The sequence below is a fragment of the Dromaius novaehollandiae genome, chromosome 3 (genome assembly GCF_036370855.1).
Source record: "Dromaius novaehollandiae isolate bDroNov1 chromosome 3, bDroNov1.hap1, whole genome shotgun sequence".
NCBI classification, from domain to species: domain Eukaryota; kingdom Metazoa; phylum Chordata; class Aves; order Casuariiformes; family Dromaiidae; genus Dromaius; species Dromaius novaehollandiae.
The window spans coordinates 72,309,784-72,329,743 of NC_088100.1; the positions used below are offsets into that span (position 1 = coordinate 72,309,784).

The window sequence follows — 19,960 nt, forward strand, 5'->3', positions numbered from 1 at the left end:
AAAAGACATCACTAGTTTATGATTTTTCTGTTCTTCTGCTTTTCCCTGTTCTGTCACCAGATGTAGTGCTCACTACTATTATGTATTTGGGGAGAAGGAGGAAAGGAAGTCTTTTCATTAAGCATGTGAAAATACCTATTTGAAAGATACTGGCTGTTCGACAACCTGAATATAGTATAGTCTGTCAGCAACTGATCCAGCAGTCTAACAGCACTGTTAAGTTGGTGTAAATTTGGGGGGTGAACAGCTGCCCCCAAAAAGTGAAAATTTCCACTTTCTCCAGCAGGGAAAGAATTTCACCATCAGAAAATGTCTTGTCTTTGCCTAGTGTGTAAAAATCATATTTAAAATTGGGAAGGTAGCTTCTACTAGATAGCAATGTTTTCTTGTTCCAGTGAGGGCTAACCAAGAGATTAAATTGTGAGTGTCTAGCATGAAGGTCTGACCCAAGCCTTGCTGAAAGCAGTAAGGGGAAATACCTGCCTAAAGTCTGTACTGGGAAGTGTCAGTTCATGGAACTCTCTAAAATACTTCTGGCGAAGGAACAGCATTTGGTTAAGTGCTTGCTTTATCCTGGCTGTCTTTTGCTAGTTAGTGACCAAAGAATTTTCACTGCAATGCTACAGCTACCGTATTTGTTTGGTTTTCCCAGCAGGTGATCTTTTTCAGATGAGGAAGACAGTAATAATGCTTTTCTCTGTTGCTGATGCAATAAATGAATGTTTCCTTTAGCAAAGCAAATAACCCATTGGGGTGTGTAGACCAAAACACCTGTGGTGTTCCACGCTACCAGTTTCAAGCAAAGGTTTTTCCATACTGAAGTCTAGCACAGTCAGGCAAGTGGTATTGCGCAGAGAACCTACATAAATAGCATGCTCGGTCGTCTCTCATACAGCATGCAGAAGCAGCCACAAACAAGGCTATTTTGCTTTGAGATTGGTCATAGTTCTTTCTGGCGAAAATCTAGTTGTTTCACAATACAGTAAATTCTCAAATTTAAGCTCAGCATAGGAACATTCATTAGTGTGGGGGTATTCCCCTTTCTGACTTTATCTATTTCCCTACTGAACAGAACAGTATCATCGAGAAGCAATAAATCTTTGCGCTGGAAGAACTCGGTGTGCTTGTTGCTGCAGGGAGCACAGCAAAGAAAGGAAGTGTCTGTGAAACCACATCCCTGGTCTCTCAATGTTTATCTGTACTGGTGAGCAAAAGGGTGAGAGATTTTTGCTTTTTAAAAATCAAATATCCTTTATTTTGCATAGTCTACTGTCTCTTACTAGTGAATGCCTAAATAAAAGGCACTTAACAGATTTTTCAGGAAGAGGGTAAAAGTCTTCCAAGTTGGCTACTATTTGAGTAATGTTGAAATCTTGTACTCATGGCTTTTTACAATAGCTTAGTTTAGTCATTAATTACAAAAGAAAAATGAGTGCGAAATTCTCTTACCTGATTTTCTTCTCATTTCTTTTAATAAGCTCTGGTTTGTCTTTATTTCTGTGACAGAGGAGAACATTTCTCGGAGAACTCAGAGTTAAAACAATACCATGCAATTTCATATGCTTTGCTCTGCCTTCCTGGGTTATAAATAACTCAGCAGCTTTCTCTTTCTTTTACAGTAGTACTTCTTAGAGGTGGTCTTGCAATGAGGTATTTGGCATTCTGTAAGTTTAGAACTGAGCAAAGACAATCCTTCTTTGCGTAGGGCAAAGGAATCAAAGGCAGTGGATATTCTGCTGTTATAGCTGTTCTGGGTAGTAGAAAACTAACAAGTTTGCTAAGTTTTGGCTTTAGGAACATTTTCCGATTTTTGTATCTCATGAGCTGTCGAATCCTGGATCAGAACAAGTTTTGTGCTGCTTGTAGAAGCAGCAGTATGCAGGATAGATGAGGTTGTCCATGCTGCCCTGTGACTGATTGCGCATATGAAAACAAGTAGGGAAGTGAGGGTGAGGTTCTTAGTAGGAACCACCTCCTTCTGTGGATGAAACAGTATGTCATGACAAAGGTTTCCCCCCCCCCCCCCCCCCCATTTCTTCTCCCAAAGTAAGCAAGTAGGGAGGAATTTTTGGCTGGAAAAGAGCAGACCTGCTCTGATAAAAGTCCTTGTGATAGCAACAGAGGTGTTTTCCTTCTGCAGTTCTGTACCCCCACCCTCTGAAGCACAGTGTGCAAAGGGCAGTGCTCCAAGCCGAGCTGTCTGCAGCATCTTAAGTGTCCCGGAGGTTGACTCCACCTTGATTCTTGAACCCTCCCCTCTACCTCCGGGTGGATTTGAGGCATTTGTTTGTTTGCGGCAAGGTAATGAACAAGCAGAAGAAAACCTCAGGTTTCTATTAGGAAACACCTGTCAGTCTTTGCTGTGGACAGGCCATGTCTCTTTGAAGTACGGTCTTTTAATTAAGAGGCACCAAAAAGTTAGGTTATTTTTTGTTAGATATTTTACTGAGATCTTGCAGAGCAGGTCCTCCCAGATGTGGATGTGTTTGAATGAGGTTTTGCAATATTGGGTGCTAACTAAAATGTTGATTTATTTGTTTATTTTTCTGACAGACAGAATTTGCCAGACACGACGGGGGGTGTTGAAATAATTTGGTAGAACATCCTTACTGGAAACCTTTCACCTGCCCCAGAATACAGATGGTATTTTCTGACTGCCCAGCGCTGGATTTCTGCCAGAAGGGATTTGACTAGACTTTGCCTGTGACTCAGAACAGAGTTGGGAACCTCTTTTTTTTTTTTTCCCCCTTTTGAAAAATGAAGTGAAAGTTTATCAACCTGTACAGTTAAATGAAAGATCAGCCAGCCAAATGAGGAAGTAAAACCTTCCTGCAGAATGAGTTCTAACCTGCTTGCTGTACTTGTTTGCTTTCAGTTGACATCAGCCTTGTCATAAAGTCTCTAAATACAGGCTGACTTCCTTGTGAGCTCAGTACTACTCTGAATCCAGCTTCTGGCACACTAGTGGTGGGATGATATTGCTGGGACTCAGAAACAGCAGCTGTCAGGTAACATGCAGAGCAAGTGGGACCGCCTGTGAGTACAGCCCTCTGTGGTGCTTGCTTCTATTATTTCAGTGAATGCATCAGGGAAGGTGGGGAAGGAAAACACAGTTCAGTTTTCAGCCATTAGGATGATAAATCACTAGTCTGTTATAAAGACATTATGTGCATCACTGTAATTTGTAAATGTAAAAATTCCTGTTTATCTGAAAGTGCAGTAACCCAACTTCTTTCAGAGAAAAAGTTCATGGAAAAGCTCAAATGAGCTTGTAGACTCAGCTGATTTGGGACCTGGTTCTGGGGACAGAGGAGGAAGAAGTAGCACAGATCTAAGATGTGAAGGGCGATACTGCCATGGCATGGAGCTGTCCCTGTGCTCCTGGCCTTACTCCATGTGCACATCTGATTCAGAGAAGACCCAAACCTTCTCTGCCTTGACCAACACCAGGTCCTGCCCTGCAGTTCAGAAGCGGGGCAGGAGCCACCTCCCTGGCTGGTCCCCTGTTGGCCAGGGGGGCCTCTGTGTGAGCTTTGAGAAATTCCCGTTCTCCCTCGATCGAGTTGATCCTTACTTAATGTTCTGTGGCCTGAGGCGTTTGGAGGTGCTGCTCAAACAGGTGCCCTGAAGGGATCTGCTCCTGCTTGTCATGCTGCAAATGGAGTATGCAGCTGGCAGAAAGACTGGACAAAACCTATTTTCTAAAGTAGTTTAAGCAGATTTAGAATATAACCAATAGTTGTTTGGAAAGCTTTTACAAAGTTTTCAAATCACTATTTTCTGATCTTCCAAATTTGTCAAAAGATGAAAAAGACAGAAGACCTTTGCAAGTCTCATAACTTCTTGGTCAATATTTCTTTTATACCTAAAATGTTAAGATTGAGATAGTATTTTTGTAAACATGTCACTGAAGATGTTCCTTCTAGCTGTGTTTGTGTAGGTGAGAAGGGACACAACACTATAGAAACAATACTGTTTTTTAAGCTAGAACATAGGAACACATGATTACCTGTGGATAAATTTAGTCTGGAAATGAGAAGACTTTGATTATTAGAGGAGGAAAAACAAGAGCAGCTTCCCAGTAGAGTTATCTGGTGGAGGGGGAGCAGAAGCAGGGGAGGAAGTGCAGGTAGTTTGAAAACGAAGCTTGTAAGGTTTATAAGTGAGATTTTGCAACTTCTGCTGAACTCTGTGACACACAGCTTCTCCTCTTGTCATATGTTTTTGTGCTTGCTACAAGCAACCAATGACCTGTTGGACTTGCTTACTCTATTGATTGTTTACTAAAGCGTAAGTTAATAACTTTATTATCATGTAATTCTGCCTTTATAAGGAGGACCTCAGTGTTAGCTGTAACCAAGGCTTTTATCTCAGGCTTTCAAACTTGCTCTTTCTGTGGTGAAAACTCTACAGTCACAGTGTTGCTCATTTTTAATACTGTAGCAGAAATCCAGTGGTTGACTTCACAGAGCTAGTGCACTGCTGATGAAGGCTGATACTGCATGATGCAAACCCCAGGTCTCAGGGCAAGCTCAGTGTTTTCCGTACACTGCCCCAGCTCACTGAGCTGAAGGGGTCCATTGCTTGCACAGAGGATCCCAAGCCTCGCAAAACGGTGCCTCTGCTCATCGGGGAAAAGGATGCAGGCACAGACTGCACGTTTGAGGCTTCCTGGAGCAGCGGGGCTGGCCCTAGGTCAGAAGACCCATTCTGGTGAGCCACCTCCCTTCAGCAAACGTTCATGTGTGGCTGAGTTCTTCAGAAAGGAGCTGTTCGGTGCACACTGAGAGGCAAATGTGGCCTTTACACACTCTATGGTTAGAAATCTGGTAAAATTCTGAAGAATTAAATTGCATCTACTTTCCTTTTAAACCCAGGATGAACTTATACACAACACAACATCATACTGACATGGAAGATTGCTCTGATATGCAAGGTCAGCAACAGAATGAGTAGAAATAAAGGCTTAAAAATAATAATGATGACTTATTAAATTATGCATTCAATATTTTCTATTAGACCTGAGGGCAGATAATCATTTCAGTTTTTCATTTACAATAATTTATTAAATAATCTAGGCAAAAATAAATTCTAGTAGTACACGTTAACTGAAGTGTTTGGAGCTAACACCTGAAAGTAGGGTTTGCTACATCGCTAGCCCAGCTGTTACAGTTTGAGCTTTTTTTCAGGTACAAAAATATTAATATATTTCAGTTCAGTGAGTCATCATCTCAGAGCTAAGGAATCAATTTGGTACTGGAAAAGCAGGGGGTTTTTACAAGGTTCTCCAATGCTGTAGGCATGTAGGGAGCCTCAGGAGTCAGGGCTGGCTGCCTCACAGAGCGCTTCAGAGCTTGCTGCACCTTCTTCCCTGACCAGCCTGGACCTTGCTGGTGAGCCATCTGCACTAGTTCCACAGTTCTGCACTGTGGATGGAACTGCAGTGAAGGGGAGTGGGCCACACTAGCTTTTTACATATGGGTAGATGTAGCAGCCCTAGCTTTAATCCAGGCAGCTCTAATAATTGCAGAGAAGATGTGAGGGAAGCTTTGGTGCAAGCATGCCAACCATGTCTGAAAATATTTTGCTTGATGGATAAGTAGTCACTGCAGGTGTCCTTCTGTTGTCACACTTTTTAGATTGAAGCAGTTCTGGGTATGTCTGCCTCTGTTGCCCATCACGTTCATTTACTGGGCAGACCAGAAACATATATAATGAAGTTCTAGAGAAGCTTGAGTAACACTTGCTGCTACTTTGGCACACTCATTTCTGAATTACCAATTTCTCTTGACAATGAATCTAAGTGAAATTGAAACCACAATTGTGTGCTTCCAACCACTACGCAGACAGCTTTCAGAAAACAAGTTGCTTCTCTGTATATAAAAATCCTCACTGAAATAGAAAATAACAGGAAAATAGTAAGTCAGGCATCATCGGAACAGATGACTGACCGAATTTCATAAGTATGTCTGTGTATAAACATAGAGGCATATACTAGGAAATGTAATATTAAAAAAAAAAAAGAACTTTCAGAGTTCAAAGCTACCTTGCAAATAACACGTTTACTTAAATCACTTGATGAAATTTGCTGTTTTTGCTAAGTTGCTATGGCATCTGAGATCATCCAACAACATTTGACAGATTTTTATCTGTCATTCATTAACCGCACTGAGCAAATTGAAAATCCCCATTTACACTGTCTTTTGTATCATTTCCTGTGAGATAAGTTTGAAGAACAAACTTACGCATACAATGTGTGTACATGTACAAAGAAACTTGCATAGCTCATGAAGTAGGATGACACCTGTCTGACATAATGCCTGGTGTATGACAAGCTTTGCATGGAACACTTCAGTGTACTTATAAATAAGAGTGGACCAGAAAAATGCTTAAATGTTGAGGGAAGACAGCTACTCCGATTGTCTCTTTGTTTTACACTGGACAAATAACTGAGATTGTACATTCTTCCTTAACACTTGCATTTTGTTACTTCTAGTCTTTCCTCCTAAAGCTGATGCTTGTTGAATGAGGCTGTGAAGACAGAAGCATTGCGTTTAAACGCACATAAATGCCTGCTAAGATGGCATTGGCTAGTTCACTTTCTAGCAAGGCAGTACCACCACGCTCCAGAAGAGTTCCTAGACTGGAAGTGCACCAGAGCAAGCTGGATTTTTTTTGCAAGCTGGGCTACAGTAAGCAGGACATCTGCAAAGTGCTAGAGACCCTGGGCCAAGAGGCTCTGGAGGATGATGTGCTGAAAGAGCTGATTCGGATGGGGAGCAAACCTCAAGCTCTGGAGAGCCAGGTTCAGCCTGCCCCACTAAAACTGGTTGCCCGGGGATCAGGTAGCGTTCCAGACATGCCACCGTGGCTTGGTGAAGATGGAAGTGATTCCTCCAGTCATTTGAGACCCATCGTGATCGATGGCAGCAACGTTGCAATGAGGTAAGCTCTGATTCCTAAAGGGGACCTCTTTAGTAGCTTTTGAATTTTAAAGCTGATGGCTTGAAGTATGTGTGTTTTTCTTTTTCTTCCCCCCCCCCCCCAACCCTCTAGGTGGGAAATGCACTGATGTATTTGGTGAATAATATATGAACCGCCATTTATTCTTTTTTTTTGGCTGAGGCAGAGCTTATATTACCCCTTCTGTCTCTATGCCCATAAATACACAGACCAAAAGCAATCACTGGCTTGCTCTACATTTTGATCTTTTGTAAGTTAACAGCTAACTAACTACTATTGTTTATAGCAATATGATTCAGCAGCTGTTTCCCTTTTAGTTCATCGTTGATGTTTCACTGCCTTTTCAAATTGGTACCCAGGATCTCTAAATCTGTATGTCGAGGTGTTTTGGGGAAAAACTGATGACCAGATAGTCAGAACAGCTTAACTGACTTAATAGGAAGAGGGAAGATAGACAGGTGGCAGTGTTTCCTAACAAAAATATATTTGTCTTGTTTTGACTTGCAAGTCCAACCCAACAAGGTCCCTGGCTTGTGTATTATTGTTGGGTTTTGGGTTGGCTTAATTTTATCGGAATATCAGGAAATTGATGGTTGACTTCTGTACTAAACAGTTTAACTTCCTCCTTAAATAGTTCTGTTTCTGGGAAGTGTCATAACAATTATATTTCCTAAGTATATGTCCTGACACTGTAAAAGCACTCTCACTGATGTAAAGCCTGGCATTTCTATGTGGATGAACTGTCAGAAGCCCCTCTCAGGCCTGGCAGTCAAGAGTGCTGGATGCACTGAGTAACCACTATTTTTCCCTGTCAATTTCCCTTTCGTCTAAGCAGGGCCAAGCCAGTCCTTGCATTTTGGAATAGAGTGGGAGGAGGGCTTCCTCGTTTGGTATCTTCGGTGTGTGATAAGATCCCATCCCCTTCAGTCAGAAGGCAAAACGGTCAAGCATATTCAGAGCAGCTGACCTTGGAGACTAAGTAAATTATGCCATCTTCTGGATGGAGAGAGAAATCCCATCCAAAAATGAGGGGATTCTCAGGCAGGGCAGTCCTCAGGTAGGAAAGATGGAGAAGATGGAGAACACCAGTCAATTAGCCTTGGCTGAGCCAGGTGTTGGGATCTGCTGTCCATTTGCATTTTCACCCTAGACCCCTCTCTGTGGAGACCTTGTTGCCTCTCTGAATTCTGCGATCATGTCTTTAGACAGAACAGCTGAGCTGGGCACCTACTCTCTTGTTTTAGGGGCAGTAATACCTGTGATTGGCCGTGTGCTCAGTTCTCCTGGTGCAACCTTGTCCTGCTTGATTTATCAGGCTTTTTAGAGCAGGCAGAGGTGGACAAGGCAGAGAACAACACAGTTCCCAAGACGGGAGGAGATATGCCAGTTGAGCTGAATGAAAGGGAAGATATGCCACTTGCCACTGAGTGGGAGGCCCAGAATATAGGCTGGTGGCTAATGGGCCACTTTAATTACTCTGTGAAATCCTATCCCAGCTCCATTTTTCACAGGGCTCTAGTCTGCTTGCTGTACCACCCTGCCCACTGTGCCAGCTCTTGCCTATGCGCTTCTCAGGCAGAGATTATTTAAAACCAGTGTTGTTATGGGTAAGTGCAGCAGATGGCTTGACCTAACGTGTCATATTGCTTTCCTAGACCACACACTCAAAACAGGTTTTCAAGGAGCCACCCCTGCTTTTGGCATGTAAAATTAAAATCTTTTTTGTAGAACAGAAAATTTCCAAATAAGACGGAGTGATATTTGCCTGCTACTAGTGTTTGCCTGAGGATTCCTTGTCTTTCACCTAAAAGGTATTAGTGGAGTGCTAAGTAATTTTCAGTTTCAGAAAGGCAAATATTTTAGAGCACTTCTCAAACATCCCCAACCTGTCTCAGGAAAGGCCTGATAAAGACTACTTGCAACATTTGAGAAGACTATTGAGCTTGTCACTTTGTGCTGAACTGACATAGCCTGGAAAGAGCTGTTTTCCTGTCCTAGATGCCTTTCCAAAGTGGTGTTGAATGGCATTTGACTTTGGCTAATGGGATGGGCTTGGTGAATTGAGTAAAATGAGTATCCTCATTTTAATATTTCTGGTTTGCTGCTGTCACATGGAGAAGGCCTGTTTGCAACGCAGCCAGGAAAAAAGGATGTTACGTTTCCCTACTGTAAAAACATGATCATCATCATCAATGACAAAAAAAATGTGCAGGAGAAGCAGCAGGTTAGGGATGAAGCTGTAAAATGTTGAAAAGGTGGTTGCCTGTGTGGAGAAACAAAAGCTCAAGATGTTCTATTTCTGCCTTGGGATTGGTGTCTATGGAACATTTCGGAGTTGGCATTGAAGGCCCATTGCAGGGTGCAAGGTTTCGAAAAGGATCTACATGCCCCAGGGTAATAAACTAATTGAATGATTTGACAGTCACCAATTATCAATCAGCCTCTCCATAAAAACTTAAAAGTGAACTGCCATAACCCTGTTCACTGCACATGAAGAGGTTATCTAGTCTAGTGCTTGCAATCATGTCTAGTTTTTAAGCTATAATGGGGACAGAGGCTTTTTCTTAGGTGAGCCGAGTCCTGAAGTAGGCTCTTAAATTCCTCTACTTTGGCTATATTCTTATTAGAGTGAATTAGTGTTGATTCTTGATGCTTCCTACCCATCAAGCCTAAAACATTGTAGGAAGGTGGAAAAATACAACTGCAGATAGGGGAAGGGAGGGTGATTGTCTAATGTATCAAAATCAGAATACAGTCCTAGTGTCCTCTTAGGCTGGTGCCTGGTAAGTCATTATTGCTGGTCTCTAGTTAAAAAAAAAAACTTGAGACTTGTCAGCCGACATGGATAAAGCATATCTCCGCGTACAGGTTACTGGGAAATCATAGTGCAGTACCAGCGGCTAAATTGCTTCCCTTCTGCCAAAGCTGTATCTTACACTATGCCATGATTAGACATATCTTATACTGTGCCAGTTGCATGTTTGAAAAGCTGGTGTTTTGACTAATTTTCCTTTTAAAAGGGTTGGAATTGTGTAAGTAAAGAAACAACTCCACATTAGCCTAAGTATAGACTGATTAGCACAGTTGCAGCCAGGCCAAACTGCTGCTTTGATTTCTGTGAGATAGGTCCTGCTGATTGCAACACAACTAAGATATACGGTGTTGCTGGCAGGAGGGAGAGAGATAGGACAGAATTATGACAGGTCAGCTGTGGTTCACAGACTGTGGGAGAGTGTTAGAAAGGTGAGCAACAAGGCAAATCTGTTGTCAGGCAACAAAAATTCACCACGCAGGAGCTGAAAAGATTTAAAGCCCCTGTTCTGTTGCAAGGTAGATATTGGTGTTCAGTTATGTTTAATACTGCAGTGCACTATATATGTATGAGATATTTTAGATGTACAAATGGTAGCTTTTTCCCCAGGTTTGGCCATAGCAATGTATCAGCAATTGGATTAACACTGAGAAACAATTCCGGATGACTCTTCTCACTTGTTTTGCTTGTCTTTCTGACCAAATACCTTATGTTTGATTGTTTTGTCCTTTGCACTGGGGATACATCTAAAATTACTTTCCCAAAATTGAGAAGGTTATATAAACAACTAGTTATTGTTAAAGCAGTCTGCTGGTTTACTGAACTTTGTTTCGTGGCTTTAAAGATGTTCCTAGATTTCCTTCTAAAGGCAGTTATTTGAAGAAATCACCTGAACTTCAAATTCACCTGTCCACGTGAATTTGGAGGACTTATCTATCCTTTAAAAACAAACAAAGCAGTTGTTCTGCAATGGAAATTCGATGTGTCAAGCACTTCAGACAATTTATTATAGGTATGATTTGGTTTTTTAAAACTTCCTATTGCCTGAGTATCAGTTAATAAATAACCAGCTTTCTTCCTCCAAACTGCACTGTTTTTCTTTTGTGGTTACCATTACAGCACTACAACTTTTATTAGATGTAAAACAGAACTTTGATTTTGAGGCTGATGAACAGAATCTGGATATGAATTACTAGGGGAGAAAAAAAGCGTTTAAGAGTGAGGACATCTTTCTCACCCATTCTGTCACTGTAGATGGGTGTAGTAATTGAGTAAAGGAGCCATTATGTGTATATTCTGCAAAGGTGAAAGCATGAGTGAGATTGTGGAGATATCCAGAAAGCTCAAAGTACAAGGATAAGGTTTCTATAGATATTGTGAGGGTGTTTATTCATTTCAGAACCTTTCTGTGGAATTTATTTTCCTCCTGATAACTAGATGCAGAACCTGTGCATTTGTTTCCATGTGCAGAGGTGGTTAACAAGTTACCTTTCTTTACACGTGAACTGTAGTCAAATTTTAGATGGGAGAATGACAAGCAGAAAGAACTTTGAATAGGTCAAAGACACTTAGAAAGGACACCATCTCTAATTGGTTTCCCTAGGGATGCTTTCTGGGTCTTGTTTTGAATACTAATAATTCTCTGGAATCTCTGCCTGCCTCTACTATAGCACATCTCCCAGGGATTTCCCACCCCTCAGTGCAAGGAAGACAATCTACCAACTAGGGCGTAGGGCTGAGGCGTCTGTGGCTGTCTCCACTGGGATCTTGTCCCTTTTCTTGTGCCTCTGGCTGGGTTCTCTGTATTTCCCATCCTGCTTTTCACAGTTCTTGTTCCTCTGTAGTTTGACTCCTGTTTCTAAAAGAGGTCAGCAGCAGAAAAATCACCTGGCAACACTTGCTGCCATCTCGAACATAAAAATTTGTATATATGCCACTGTTGCAGAGGAGAAAATCCCCATATTTTGTTTCATATAGGAGAGCCACATGGGTTTCTGCTCATGTTGGAAGAAACTCTCCCTCCTCACACCATTAATGGACAGGGCAAGTCCTGGCTAGGGTCTGACGGCCTAAGATCTTGCTCCTACTTTAAGATTCAAGTTCATCTAGATACAGATGGAAGCAACAGGCTTAGGTAGCAGGTGGGTCACAGAAATTGGGGCTGGAATACCTGTGTTTTGAAAGTATCCAAACTGCTGCAGATAAAATGGTTTATGGTTTCCCTGGAGGAGGTGTTTGAGTTTGTCCAGCCAGGACACTCTACTCAGGACTGGGTGTTGTTTTCTTGGAAATGGGCAAATGATGCAAAAGCTGTTTGTTTTACCTTTTCCTTCCTGATTCAGTTAGAACTCTGTAAGCTTCCTGAAAACTTTGCCTCACCATACTTCCCTTTTTATAGCCATGGAAACAAAGAAGTATTCTCCTGCTGGGGGATCCGACTGGCCGTGGATTGGTTCCGACAGAGGGGACACATGTACATCAAGGTTTTTGTCCCATCCTGGAGAAAGGAACCTCCTCGACAAGACAGTCCCATCGCAGGTAGATTGGCATCCCAAGCATAATTTGGCAAACACTAGGTGCAGTCTGGAGACAGGGGGTGTGAAGAGTCCAGTGTAGTTTTGCCCTGTAAAGAATATGAGCACATTGCAAGTTGTGTATAAGGTTTGTACCACTTAAATTAGTCACTAACTTATTGCCACATGCATGTTCTTGCCTTGCAACCAGAACTGCATCCAAGCCTTCATTAAAGCACTTGGAACTGTCTGCTTCAAAAGCGGAAGTTTCTGCCAGCTGAGTTACAGAAGAATGAGTTTGTTACAATGAGACTGCAGAGCTTTTAAGGGCAGCCAGTAGACCATGACGTTGTTTCTGAGCAGATATATGCCACTTGTGATCCAAAGGCAGTAGTATCTTGAGCGTTCACTACTGTATAACTATTTTCTGTGAGCCTATTACCCTGATACAGGAGCTGTATAGGTTGCTCTTCTGGGACAAAGAAATGCGTCAGCTGAAGTATATGGATGGCGGTGAGATTTACGTCATGTGGAAACAGATCTGCAAAATTTGTGCCAGTAGCTTGATAGAGAGATCTGATTGCAGCTACAGTTGAGAATACTCAGGATCTGCCTTTCTCTGTAGCCCTGATGCTTACAGTGTGATAGGCAGGAACGACAAGAAGTCCTCAATGGCAGAGGACTGGTTTTTCTATCATCAGGCATATTTTATCTCCCAGCAAGACTCATACCAGGGAGGGTTATGAGCTTTCTAGCATCTACTGGGGTATAAAATTAATTACAGAGGTTCAGCATACCTCTGGCGTAGAATTCAAGCCATCCTTTCATGAACAAGATTTAAAGATTGAAAAAGAAAAGCATCTTAAATTTTATGGTTAGTTACTTTTATAGAAGACCTAGAATTTAAGTTGCTGAACATCCACTTGATGCCAGTGCATCTGAAAAATCACACCACTTCTTAAAGTATCCTAAAGTGTCAAGATATTTTTAGATTCCCGTAGGATTCTAGCATGTGACTGAGACTTGCTCATTGTTGATTGATTTGTTTTTCTTTTATTTCTCCCTTCTGTTTCTGCCTGTCCCCACCACCAGATCAGCACATTCTTGAAGAGCTTGAAAAGCAATCGATTCTTGTGTATACCCCATCCCGGAAGGTGAAAGGCAAGAGGGTAGTTTGCTATGATGATCGCTATATAGTTAAAGTTGCGTATGAGAAAGATGGAGTCATTGTTTCCAATGATCACTACCGGGATCTCCAAAATGAAAACCCTGAGTGGAAATGGTTCATTGAGCAGCGACTACTCATGTACTCTTTTGTCAGTAACAGGTAAGATACAGTTGTTGTTAAGCAATCTTAGATTTAAGCATTATGGGCCAAGTCAGCTCAAACGTCAGTGCAGCTCTAATCAGTATCAGAGTACAGGAGTCTGTTTCTGAGAGGGGAGTCTACTGCAACTTTTCTTATCTCTTTTCCTTAGTTCCTGCTTTCCCAGCTTTGGTCTTAAAACCCCATGTTGCTCCTTAGCCAGCTTCTCTATTTGAATGGTAATGTTAGTGACCAGCTTTGCCTGTTGCCCATCCAATTTGTGATGTTAATCCAAGGCATAGTATCTTCCCCATTCTATTTCATAGCAGTATAACAGAATGAAATCAATGAGAGGAGGCTGCCTATCATGTGGCAGTATTTTTAATTCCCCTAGAGGACAGCACAGCACTTGTTCCTATGCCTTTATAATCTTAACTTTCTAGAATAAGGGAAATAAGGACCTAGTTTCTCTGACCCTTTAATTATCCCCACTGAGGGAGGTTTTCATTAAAAAACTCACGCTGTGTCTATGAGAGTGAACTGTATGCTGCTTGGTTTGTATGTACTAACCTTGTCTGAGTATCTTAGCAACAGAGATGCTTGTAGTCAATTTAGCTTGGAAATTCACTCAGAGAAGTCCAGTGTGGTGCTAATAAGGTAGCTGAGAAGCATCCTCAAGGTGCAGCACACTTGCTTGATCAGCACTGACAGGTCTCTAGCCACCAAAACTGTATGGAAGTACTTGGCACGGAATTTCAATTTTCTGATAGTGTTGTTTACAGAAATGCAATAATTAAGCAGCAACATATTATGTTTTTCAAACATCCAGTCTGTTATCTCCAACTATCAATCAAAAGACTACTTCCCTAGTTACTAATAGGTTACAAATATTTATATGATATTTTCATTTTTATTTCATAAGGATTGCCAGACTTTCAGAACCCTTGCCACAGAAAGTCTAGCTGTTTGAATAGTTTCAGAGAGACCTTCCTATACAGCTTTGGGAATCTCTCAAAAACCACAGCCCGGAGTTGGAGGTTTCAGTTCCATTACGGAGATAAATAAATTCCGTGACCGACTTCCCTCCCTTCTAATTGTTACATCCCTTCATGTCATGGCCCAGCAATATTTAACAGAAAAACTAGAGAATTGTTGCACAGATGGGTGTGGCTGAGATTAATTTGCAAACAAGGCTACACATGCTAATTGTTTTTCTTCCTGAAGCATCACACTCAGGTACTGGCATAGAAGAATGGTTTATCTGAGTATGTTCCTGATCTTGTAGCGTGAGGCCTTACTGAATCTTTGAAAAGACTTGGCATGTTTATTGCACCAGATGAATGATCAGCTCTAGCACCGAATCAAGTAGTGGCTTTAAACACCCTTCTTTTAGAAGTATTTAGGAAGAGGAAAATATGTCTGTAGTGGAAGTGAGCTGACCAGTGAGGACCACAGCACTGTGAGTACAGATGAAGAATTTGGTTAGCATAACATTTGCTGCTGTTTCAGAGAAAAAGAAAGTGAAATTGCAGTGCTCCTGGCTGCTGAGAGGCCAGAGCTATGCCAAGCTTCAATGCCTTTCCAATTATTTTGAGTCTATAGAAAAGAACAACAGGCACAGGAACTTTTGAAGTCTTGTTGGGTTGACAAGCAGGAGGGCACTATGTCTAAAAACACAGCCTAACTCCTGGAGATCAGACTCTGAAAGGATCACAAGAATTTTCTGCCTTAAGCTTGTGCAGTAAGTTGTGACAACAGTGTAGATCCAAAAGTTCAAGGTGTTTTTGTTACTCCTGTGCCCTTTGCTTTTTCAGGTTTATGCCTCCTGATGACCCATTAGGCCGTCATGGACCCACTCTTAACAATTTCCTCAGCAAAAAGCCAGTGCTTCCTGAACCAAAATGGCAACCTTGCCCATATGGTAGGTTTCTTGCAATGCTGTGAATTATTACCAGTCTTCCTCCTGGGCCTTGCCTCTCAGCCATGCCTTCCTGCAGGGAAGGGAGTATGTCGTTGCCATATGCTCTCCTACTTCAGGCTTCCTGCGATAGAGGCCTGGGCCAGAGCTGCTCAAAAGTGTGCATTTTCCCCCCCTTCCATTCAAGTGGTTTTCAGCCTCAGCAAAGGCAGCAGCTATATTTCCCACTCCTTCATCCTCACCCATTCACAGCGTCCAAAACCAGCGTGGTGCCTGTGCTGACTCCTTTAGGCTGTGCGTGCTTTACATGTTACAGTGTGGCCTTGCATCCCAGCACTTAGGAAAGGCCATCCAACTACTTCCTCCTTCTGCCCCCCAGCAACTTCCCAGTAATTTGAGGTTTTCTCAGAGGAAAATCTTTACACCATTTTTTTTAAAGCAGCCCTTTGTAGCAAGAGGTCTCCTAACCCATCAGCAAGTGCAGCAACCTGAACATAAATGAATTTCAACCAATTCTTCATGCTGATTTACATGGAAGGTTGTTGGCAAAACTCTAAGCCATTTACTTCCTTTCACTGCTGTTTTGCCCTGCTATTTAAATCTGGGGTAAAAAGAAAGAGAAGGAAAACAGCACTTCCCCCTCTTCACTGTCTGTGCTCACCATACCCTTGTTAAATGCACAGTACTGGGCAAAAGTAGCAAGTGTGTTAATCAATCAACTTTAACTGCTAGTAACAACCTCCTGTTTGATTTTGGTTCTTTCAGGAAAAAAATGCACTTATGGCAATAAATGCAAATTTTACCACCCAGAAAGACCACATCAAGCTCAGCTATCAGTTGCTGATGAGCTCAGAGCCAAAATAAAGGTCTCATTAAGCCTAGGGACAGAGGAAGAGAAGTCTCCCTACAGGACTGGAGGAGAGAATATACCTCACGATGCCTGTACAGAAATGCTGCAAGAAGCTAGCAGCTGTGCAGGGGATTCCTGCTGTGTGGAGTGGTCCAAGGGGAGCTATCATGAGCAGTCAGCTGGTGCCTGGGCCAGTGGCCCGAACGCTGAAGTGGAAATGGACCAGCGGTTGTTAAAGCCAGATCTACAGAGAGACCAACAGCTCATGGAAAAGATGGCAGCGATATTGATCAGTGATGATACATATTGTAGACAGAGGGCCGTATGTACCTCTCAAGACCGGGAGGTGACAGACAGTCCCCATCACTGTTGCAACCTCAGGCACAATCCATACTTGATGTCTCACCACCATAGTTTGGGCTGTAGCTGCTTACCAGGATGCAGCTTCCATTGGATGATACTTCCGTCTGCTCAAGGCAGGAGGCATCCAGACCACACCTGGCCTCAGCACAGTTGCAGCATGCAAGTACCAGCAAGGCTGGATCAGAAGAGCCAGTATGTCCCTAACAGAGCTCAGCACATGCCACCTCCTGCAGCACCTCCCACTGACCCATTTCACTTCCACAGCGAGCATCAGCTACAGCAGCAGCGTTGTTTCCCCAGCCAGCCTCCACCTCAGCCCTTTCTCTTAGACTCCAGCAAGGGTCTTGGCTTCCTCCAGAAAGCATACACTTACCCAGAGGCTGCTTACTGGCCTGTCTGCACTGCCCAACCACCGTCTGGCCAGCAAGCAAACATCCACAGGGAGCTGTGCTCCATTTTCCCATCTGATGAGGTGAATGAAGTCATGGCTCTGTACCCTGATCTCAAGGATATTGCTAGCTTGACTTTACTAATTCAGAGACACAGAAACTTGTGAAACCCCCAAATTAAACCTTTCCCCATAAGCACAAGTCCTGAGGACCGAGCTGCTATTCTGACATTTAACTCAGTGTTATAAAGGCTTTGAAAGGTGTTATAGCAGTTCAAATAGCACAAGTTAAGCACCCACCAGCTGTGTTGCATAGGGCATCAGTGCGTCCCTGTCTTACAGCTGCATGCTGTCCTGCCTTCCAGAGTGTGAATCAAGGCAAAGTCATTCTGAGGCCAAGGAGAGGGCGCAGCCTAATTGAGCTGACAGCACTGAATTGCACTGTTGGCTGGTTTTAGGATGGTACAGATCTTCATTAATGCCTTGAAACACTAGACCAGTTTTAAAGTCTTTGCACAGCAGTTCAACTACTGTAAAAGAGCCATTCCCAAAGGGTCCCTTTGTAGGCCCCTTCATGGACTGATTATCACTAGCTTTCTGAACCAGCTTAAAAAGCAGTTTGGCATATTTCCCTTAACACTGGTCTGTGCTGTCTGCTGGAAGGTGACTTTGGGTCCTTGTTATTGCCTGATGTCTTTAATTACTGAAGCAGCTATGTCATATAGGTCCAGCCCTACACATCAGTGAACTGCAAAAGATAGGACTAGTGTTTATGTCTATGCTTTGAATGCACTAAATTGCTAGTGGAGGTACTCCAGTACATTTGGAAACAACTGCAGGTAAATTTTTCAGGGAACATGCACAATGTAACTCAAATGGGGAAAGTCATCTTTAACATAACTCTTGATGTGAGTCAAAGGCTCAGGGTCATCTTTTCTTTTCTGAATTAACACAAATGATAACAAGAAAAAAAATTTTTTCTATTCCAGTGAACATGAAACACATGGTTGAATTAAAGGTTAATTACCAAATATGGTCTAGTACTACAGCTGGTTATAATTACAAACATTTAAACTGTGTTCTGTTGGGACATGCTTGATTTTTAGTAAGCTGTGAAGCTGCTAGCCTCTGCATTTTTCACTGAATTCTTCAGGCTATTGTTCAGATATTAAAGTTGATCCTGGAAAGTTTTTGGCATTTTACCAAAGTTTAAGTATGTCATTGTGACATGTTTTAAAAACTCTGTAACATATAAAATGAATATTTAGCGCACTTTATCCTGTGAATAACATGTTTTTAAACTTTTTTTTTTTTTTTTTCATTTCATGCCTCTCTGCACCAATGCTTGATTAAGTCCAAGATGCAGGTGCTATTTATAAAATCTCTCATATTGCAGAATATCTCTATTAGGTTCTTCTCAGAAGAACCATTGCAATCAGTGATGATGTTCCCAGGCACAAATTAAACATAGCTCTCTTCCAGGCATCAGCAGGCTGACACCTCTCAATTGTTGTATTTTGGAAAAGGTGACTCAGGGATAGTAATTTACCTTAGCGACATTATCACATGATGCTTTTTTATAGCAGTGATATTTTGGCCTGTTTTCCTTTGGAAACCAGCAGTAGCTTAGTTTATTTAAAGAATCTTGAGGAAATAAGTAAGCTGAATCAATTTTATTCACAGGGTAATTAGCTCCATCAAGAAATTCTATTAGAGTTGTGAGGTGTATGACTTCTCTTCACCCCCCCAAAAAAAAGTGTCACAAATTTTTCACTAATTAGTCATTATAAATAGTTTCCGATAGTTTCCTGGTTCAGACTGGTAAGTTTTGGATCATGAGAATGGCTCAGTGTATGTTATCCACAGCATAATATATGAAGATTAGAAATGACATTAAAAACAAAACCATGCAATTAGTGTCCCATGAATTGCTTTGAAAAGCGTTTGAGTACTACAGCCATCTTTATTTGCTCTGAAATAGGCTATGCACCACTTGTTTTTTCAACACATTAAATTGTCCAGAAACATTTCCTGGATTAAGTGCTTACATTGTGATTATGCAAGTACAGGCTCACTGGAATGCTGAACCACTTGTAGCAGGAGCTTTTCAAACTAATGGTGTACATATATATACATGCACAAAGCAGTGTGATGCAGAGTGAAAAAAACACCTTCCACATTCTCAAATAGAGCAAGTTCTGAGTGATAATGTTCAGGAAGTATATGAACAGCAATAGAAGTGGATATAACCACATGTCAACATTTTTTTTTTCAGCTGATATGTACATTACATATTTCAATACAGAAAGCATTTAAATATGTAGTAAAACTAGCATGATAACTTTATATAGTGTCCTCAGCTTGCAGATGAGATATGTGCACAAGCTTTTCTCCTTTTCTTGGAGGATGCACAGGAATTCCCTAACATTTTTAAACAGATAAGTTGTTAAACATGAAGAGAGTTGTGAACAAATAACATTTTGCTTTCATTTCTGTTTTATTTACTAGGGAATCTTACAGTAAGATACTTAGAACATGCATTCTGCTAAGAAAGTGTTTGAGAAAATAAATCAAACTTTGGTGCTAAACAGAACTTGGTTTCTCTTGGCTCTTCTCCTAAGTGAGCTTTTTCTCATGAGGTTTCTGTTTCAAGGGCAGTGCAGCAGCAGTGTTACGTCACTGAGTGCTTTAAAGCAACTCTGCCCTTGGCTAAAAGCCCACAGAAAGCACAAACCATTTCATTATTTCACCACAGAATAAGCATCTGGGACTCAGAACTTCATGCTGCAGAGTCTTATGCTTTCCAAGACAGTAGAATTTATTTTTTGGCTTTAGCAACCCATGGGG

General features: G+C 41.8%; 1 protein-coding gene across 5 annotated transcripts; it reads left to right on the forward strand.

Annotated features, from left to right (window-relative positions):
• Positions 1-1,076: 1,076 nt before the first annotated feature.
• On the forward strand, positions 1,077-19,706 carry ZC3H12D (zinc finger CCCH-type containing 12D). Of its 5 annotated transcripts, none has more exons than XM_064509176.1 (7): positions 1,077-1,216; positions 2,554-4,936; positions 6,497-6,945; positions 12,174-12,313; positions 13,381-13,615; positions 15,409-15,515; positions 16,278-19,706. In XM_064509176.1, exons 3-7 carry the CDS (start codon positions 6,569-6,571, stop codon positions 17,279-17,281), a joined length of 1,863 nt encoding a protein of 620 aa, XP_064365246.1. In that variant the 5' UTR covers positions 1,077-1,216; positions 2,554-4,936; positions 6,497-6,568; the 3' UTR covers positions 17,282-19,706. The 5 variants fall into 5 exon arrangements, with proteins under 5 accessions (XP_064365246.1, XP_064365247.1, XP_064365250.1 ...); XM_064509177.1 differs by having other exon boundaries at positions 2,554-3,036; XM_064509180.1 differs by having other exon boundaries at positions 2,554-3,008.
• The last annotated feature ends 254 nt before the right edge of the window (positions 19,707-19,960 follow it).